General features: G+C 36.1%; 1 protein-coding gene across 23 annotated transcripts in view; it reads right to left on the bottom strand.

Moving 5' to 3' along the window:
* Positions 1–1460: 1460 nt before the first annotated feature.
* Positions 1461–7468, bottom strand: part of PICALM (phosphatidylinositol binding clathrin assembly protein) — a 91303-nt gene continuing 85295 nt past the window's right edge. For 14 of the 23 annotated variants that reach the window (XM_016160299.2, XM_016160302.2, XM_016160303.2 and 11 more), the window contains one exon: positions 1461–5716. In XM_016160299.2, the coding sequence (XP_016015785.1) occupies positions 5702–5716 (15 nt within the window). In that variant the 3' untranslated portion in view covers positions 1461–5701. Of the gene's footprint in view, positions 5717–6914; positions 7018–7468 lie in introns of all 23 variants that reach the window. The other 9 variants (XM_016160294.2, XM_016160295.2, XM_016160296.2 and 6 more) reach the window with 1 other exon arrangement.

The following is a 7468-nucleotide window of genomic DNA, read 5'->3' as shown; positions in this document are numbered from 1 at the left end:
TTTCCTTCCAAAAAACAAAACTGTACTGCCTTATACTCATCTCAGCTTCAGATTAGCAATTACTCTGTACGCGCTTGCCCATGCTGGTATATACACAAATGCTGTTTGATAGGCAAAACGGAACCCTCTGCACCGGTACACAGGACAGTGGTTACGAGCAGACCCAGACCACAGAGACTCAGGAAAACAGCTCAACCACTTAACTCATAAAGATCACACAGTGAGAGTTACCCGCAGTAGGTCTGTTTCTTCATTTATAAAATAGGTAAAACAAAGGTGCCTCCTTCACAGACTTTGTAATGATCAAATATAAATAAAATCACTCAACCTTACACTTGGAAAGCACTATTGTTTTCATTTAAAATTTTTAGTCACTACTACAGATGAACTTTTTTCATTACTCATTAGTACTTCTTTGATGAACTTTTTAAAAAGATATCTTTTCCCCTTTCCTATCTGGCTCAGATAGTCACCTATATTTTCTTCATCACCGTTAATTCTCTACATGTATACTCTTTAACCCATTTAGAACTTACCTTGCTATATGCTGGAGGGAATTCTGGCTCACTTCACCAGAGATATATGGTGCTAGTAAAACTAGTTCATTAAACAGTCCATCTTCTCTTTACTCTAATACTTCTGACACCAGATGTGTACTTTCCATATCAAACAATCATAGACTACCAGGTGGGTCTCCTATAATTCTCTAACTAGAGTTAGCATAGGTTAAGGACTCACAGGTTAAGGACTCAGTCCCAGAGATTGCTCCCCTCCTCCCACTTCAGATGTCAATTCCAAGTCCAGGCTGTGTCATCTGTATTTCTGATTGACCAACTATAAAACAGGGTTCCTGTGACCCCCTCCTTAGATGTGATTGATCATTTGCTGGAATGGCTTACAGAATTCAGGTAAAAACTTAACATTTACCAGTTTACTACATAATAAAAGGATATGATAAAGGATATAGATGAACAGTCACATGAAAATACATAGGATAAGGCCTGAGAGAATCCCAAGTACAGAAATTTCCTTCTCCATGAGTTGGAGCAAACCACCCTCCTGGCATGTGGGTATGTTCATCACCCTGAAGCTCTAGAAAACCCCTAATATTGGGATTTTTATGGCATCATCACCACATGGGGTGAAAAGTCTCCAGTCCCTCTCTCTTTCTTGGATGGGGTTGGGACTGAAAGCTCCAAGCTTTTAAACATGGCTAGTTCTTTTTGGTGACTGGCTTCCATCCCGAAGCTCTTTGGGAGCCCATCAAGTCACCTTATTGGCACAAAAGACATTCCTATCACCCACTAATTTCCAAAAGATTTAGAAACTTTGTGTCAGGAACTGGGGTCAAAGACCAAATGTTAGAACAAAAGATGTTCCTAGTGCTCTTATCATTTAGAAAATTATAAAGATATTAGTTATGTGCCAGGAACCCATTTTACTTTATCCCGTTCTGTTCATTTTTTTTTTTTAGGCCCGCATGATATCAGTTTAATTTGTTGTAGCTTCATAAGACAAAGTGAACTGTGATTCCATCATTTCTACTTTGGAAATATATGAGATAAACTCTGTCCATCATGACTTGTTCTGCATATCAGTAAAGTTGCAGAAGCTTAGCTGCTAGTAGTAGCTAAAAAAATATCCGATGGGTGCAGCTATCCTCACATCTACCTCTTAAGACCTACTTGTTGGGCTTTGTGAAACATTTGAGTCTTTCCCCTCCGAATGCAGTGCCTCTGCCTCCTCCAGGCGCTTGACACCTCCCTTCAACGTGTAATTACATCAAAGTAACAACTTTTCAGCCCCTACCTTACTTCAGGACAAAAATTATCAGAGATTTCATTTTGTGTGCCTTTTAAGATGACTAGTAGGCCAGCTGGAAAAGCCAGTGCAGTGTGCTTCATGCTTCCATGCAAAGTGTTCTTGAAGGGCCAAAGCAATCAACTTTTAAGTTCTGCAATTAGTACATACAACCTGGAACACAGGTGCATGAAGGGGAGTAGGGACTGCTTGCTTCTCTTGATGTGCCCTTTCCTAAAGTCTCAGTCAAGGGCAAGATAATTTGATCCTTGTTTATTGGGAGTATAGGACAGCTGCATACTGCCCAGTCTCAAGGGAGACAGGAGGGTGTCTGACTGCAGAAGGCTCAGACAGGGAGAGGGTTAGCTCCCTAGGTGATTCTCACATAGAAATTTTTATTTCAAAACCAATTTTGAAATTAGCCTTTGTAGCATATAAAGTGATCTGAATGAGAACTTATCAAGAAAGTTGCCATAAAACTTTCTCCTTGCTTTTTTCTTTCTAGCTGTCCACCCATAATCAGTTTAACCTACCCTACAGTCGAGATAATCACATCTGCCCCAAAAGAAATACCAGAGAATTTCACACAACTGACAGTGTGGGCAGTTTCAGACAACAGAAAAACAACTGTGTGCTAGCTACATCAATAACAAATGGGATACTTTTACCAAAATTACTTAGACGTACTAGCTAGTGGCTTAGTAAAGATTTCTGATTGCTGACACACCAAACAGAACACTACTTAATAAAGGCAAAGAAATCAACTTCGGCTTTTGAGAGTTTGTACATAAGATGATACTGTAGCCTTTCCATTCAGTCTTTTCAAATTGCAAAATTCCAAAAGGGCTAGTCAGACCCATGGAAGGTAGCAAGTGTGACAGAAAAAAAGACCTAAGCTAATTGCAGAGGCCACTGAAGGAAGCTGCAATGCCATCTTTTCTGGAAAGCAAACATTTATCTGGCTGAGTGTGGTGGCCTCTCCAAACACTCTGTGATCCAGCCACTGCTGAACACACAGGTACCACACTCACCCTGAACGAAGAGATTTTTTCTCCATGTAGTGTTGACGAATAAGCATTTGCATCAGTACTGAGTCCTCAGAATTTGGAATATGTTGATGATGGTGAATAAGAGAAGAGCCTTGAGATTATTTTAGTTCAAGAACAAACTTACCCCATAAAGCCCTATTTTCTAGAGCCATGTTTTGTTGGCTTGTGAAGTAAGAGATTCCTAGTCTCACATAAGGCCTCTTCCTAAATATGAACTCTCATAGTCACTGGTTAAGGATTTCTTTAAATAACTGAATGATAATGTTCAATCAAAAGCAAAAAATTACTTTTGAAAATGATTTCGGATGAGTATAGCTGCTCTCTGCTGATAATCTTTTTTCTCTGTAGCCACCAACTTTGCTAGTTGGATAGTAAGATGGTATGAGTACGTACAGGTTTATAACCTGATTAAGTTATACATTCAACAGCTGTATTACCTCATTTGTTATATTCTGATTAAAGTTAATATGATCATGAGTTTTGTGTTTTTCCTTGTCAATGTTGTTTGGACATCAGAATAAAGGCAGGAAACATGATCCATAGGAGAAGATCATCTGAGAATAAAGAGTGGTCATCAAGTCTAGACCGCAGAGAGAAAATATTCCCTTTTCAGTTTATACATTTTAATTAACACTGGGTCAGAGAACAATGAACCATGAAACCAAGGACCTGGCTCCTCTGCCTGTTAGCTTCTTGATATGAACAAGTTTCTTTTCTGGTTCCTGATTTTAATCTGTAAAATGGGTAAAATGTGGATAATACCTGTCCAACAAGCACAAAAGTTGTTTGAACAGTAAAATGGAAATGTTAATAAGCATATTTACAAACTGAAACATACTAAAAAAATAAGGTAATATAAAAGGAACAAGCCATAGACTTCAAATATAACATCTACTCAAACACCAGTAGAGACAAATCAAAATCTGTGATAATGCCAATGAAGTTAACTTACAAAAGTACAATTTCCCAAGTTTATATGAAAATGGTTTAATAATAGTGAAACTTAGAAGTTGGTAAAATTAACAAAGTATATTGGCTAAAGACTATTTTTTTCCAATCATCGCAAATATTATGCAAACATTTATCAATGCACAAAGCTTTTAATCCCTCTATTATATACTCTAAATCCTACTTACTACTCAATATAAAACATGATACAGTCAGAATTTTCTTTGGCAGACATAATCACATGGCATCAGAATGTCAAACTCAAAGCATTTTCTCCCTTAAACTTACCTGACCAAAGGCATCTGATTGAAAGACAAAAATGAACAATTTTAATTAGTTGTTTATCAATAAGAGACTAGAAAACTAATCAAAAGAACAAAGATAAATCTTTTTGGAAATCAAGTTAAAACAGAAATAAATTTTATGTTTTATTAAATCAGCAAATATAATTACCTGCATATGCTTCTATGAGAAAAAATAAAAAATAAAAATACTTATGACAAAAAAAAGGAAAAACAAAAACCAAAAAAATGCACCTCAGACCAGAATAACATAACAAAAGTTTTGTGGAAGCTGCATTTTATTTGAAAATCCACCCATTTTTGCTAACATACATTTTAATATTGTAAACAAAAATAGAATCTGCAGAGACAATGCAACAAGTATGCTTAAACTCATGTACAGAATTGCTTTCCTACAACAAACTGTCCTTCTTAAGGCCCCTCTCAACTCGAATGTTAAGATGTATTTACACAAAGCACCGATCAACAGTGCAGTTTTCTTCGTTAACTAAACTCTTGGCTAGACATTAACTTTAAAGATATTATTTCCCATTATTTAAAAGATATATGATCATAACATGGCATGTGCCAAATAAAAGGTTCAAGGATTTTGTTCCCTTCCCTCCCCCCATAACACCTCCTACAGTTTTACTGAAAAGAAGGAAAGTCTTGAAGTGAAAGCAATTCCTCACATTCATTTTTGAAAGGCCCTAATGTCACATGGAAAATAATGACATGCCAAGCACAAAGCAGTAAAGTTCCTTTCCAATGCACTAATGCTGAATTTAAAATGTAGTGCTTTTCCTAGTCAGTGAACTGTTCCCTTGCAAAATCCTAGGCACAGAATTGACTATAAGGATTAATGCATTTATAATGCTTCCCTAAATCCCACAGAGGCTGAGAATTCTTAAGTGATTCAGACCTATGGACTTGCCTTATAATATTTAGTGCTCTGTATGTCAGCTGAAAAGCATTCTGAATCAGATTCATTCTTGTGGATAAAAATCAAACATACCGTATACATCCATACTCATTTTCATAAGGAGGTTTGATACAATATTAATGTTATGTAAATCGATAATCATAAATAAATACAAATACTTAAGGAATGTCTACTGCAAACTGAATATATAATTTTTTTAAAAAGAAAAGTTAACTTTAGTTACTGTGTCTGTATCTGCGAGGACTGGAGTAAAGAAAGATACTGCATAATTAAGAGTTATGATTTTGATCCCCCCAAAGAGTCCTGTTGCATTATAGTAAAGAACACAGTTCTTCTCTCCAGGCAGCTTTTCCAAATACAAATTTCACACTTCCCAAATAAGGGCTTTTCTTGGTAGCTTACTAATTATGAATATTAATAGGAGTTGAAAGAACTGAAGGGTTAGTCACCAAAAAGACAGCTCTTAGTCTGAAATCCTGGCAATTCTTGGCTTTATAAACTGTATAGATACATTCTCCTATAGACTAGTCCCAACTTCCTTCATGGGCCTTCACTGGGTTACTGTAGCATTCTAATGGAAGAAGAGAGTTTAAGAGACAGCAGTTTGGATTTTGCTGGAAGTAAGTATTTGTTGCTTGAGCACTTGTCTTTTTGGAAAAATTCCATTCTCTTCCATCTAGTTACATAAACTGTATCTGGAAAAAAAAAAGGAGTATAAATTAACTCACTGTGTTGTAGGATGTCTTCTCATAAATAAAAATGCTTTGTGGCATTTACCATTCAACTGGCCCAGAAGTGACCCCGCTTATAAAACAAAGTCAGCATTATCAGTTTATCAGGTGTCAGAACACAATATTTGAAGCATACAGGGCCTTCCAAATAATCTTTCGAATTACTAAAAACTGAAGGGTAGGAGAAGAAAGAAGACAAAATGAACAAATTTTCCATGATAAATTCAGAAAACCTCTCCATGAACATAAATATTTCAGATAAAAATCTTTTAAGAGAAATTTAAAATATTATTTCCAAATATCATAAAATTAGAGATAATTAAGAGAATGGTAATATTATGCTTGCTAAATCATTTCTTTACAACTATAAAATCTAGAAGATCTACAAAGGAATACTTTCCAACTGTTCAGATACTTCATTCATAATATCCCTTAAACTGCTCATCCAAAGATATTACTAAAGTAGAAGTGCTAATAAACTGGTCAAATCAGAAGAGTACAAAGTCAAGGTATATCTACACCAAGAACAACAAATTACACTGTCTTTAGCAAAAAGAGGCAGTTTAGAACAAATGCAGAATCCTTCTATCAAAAAGAGCACAAGGATTCTCTTGACCTTAATTAAAAAATAATAAAATATAACCTGTTTTTGGGGGGGAGAAAATGTTACTATTTTTAGAGGAAAAGGCATACATAAAAATATAACCCTTTAAAGAAACTGTTAAAATGAATTCTCCACACTAACCCTCGCCATCACATTGAAACTAAAGGTGCTCCTAATTAAGCTCTAGGCCGATGTGTACAATTGTGCTATTCTCTATAACTCTTTTAAGGCTGACTGAAACACCCACTTTCTAAGTATTTAAGTATTTGGTCTCATCCATCTACTGTGAGCAGTGGATGCGTACATATAAACATGAGAGGTGGTCCTTTGATTTCACGCCTTCTAATTATGTTAAAGATATTTTGCAAAAGTTGTTTGTCCTTATGTCCTATCTTGATCTATTTTCACTCTTCATCTAGAGAATAAAGGAAGAGGAGAAAGAGGGGGAATCTAAAGTCCTTTCAAGAAACTAAGGAGAAGAATGAATAGTACGTTGTGTATGATAATTTTTTTTTTTTAAGTATTTAAGTCCCCAATTCCCCCAACAAGCAGCAATACCTAAAGTGATTTATAAGAAATCCTCCAAAGAGAGCTCTGCAAAAGGGTCCTTTCCTGAAGCTCTGTGAGGACTGTGACTGGAGGGGCTGGATGCTGCCGACAGCTGGGGGAAAAGAAGACAGAGAGAGGGAAAGAAAAAAAGAGCTCAGAATGACAGAACATGAAAGCAGAAAAATGTAATGAAAGAAGAAGTGGTTTTTGTTTGTCATCTTTAATAAATATAAAGGCAGCCTTTATAGAAAATGGATTAAAACAAAAATTTCAGTCACATGTCAAGCAAAAGGGTATCCAATGGCACGGATTTTTCAGAAAACAAATTCTTGTTTCTGAAATTCCAAAGAAATAAAGCCTTTTACCCAAAAAGGTCGATATAAGCTGACCCCCGGTAAAGACTTTTATTCTATGTGCGTGTGTGGGAGAGGGGAAGAAGTGCATAATTGTGTCACTGCTTTTTTTAATTGACGGAAGATTGCTTTCTATGTCCAGGCTGTCTGTCAAAAGCTGTGCAAACTCTGACCTCAGTCCAGACCTAACACGTCTAGCTGCAATGTTCT

The sequence above is a fragment of the Rousettus aegyptiacus genome, unplaced genomic scaffold (genome assembly GCF_014176215.1).
Source record: "Rousettus aegyptiacus isolate mRouAeg1 unplaced genomic scaffold, mRouAeg1.p scaffold_m13_p_5, whole genome shotgun sequence".
NCBI lineage: Eukaryota > Metazoa > Chordata > Mammalia > Chiroptera > Pteropodidae > Rousettus > Rousettus aegyptiacus.
The sequence above is the reverse complement of the archived record's forward strand: the minus strand, read 5'-3'. Positions and strand labels throughout refer to the sequence as shown.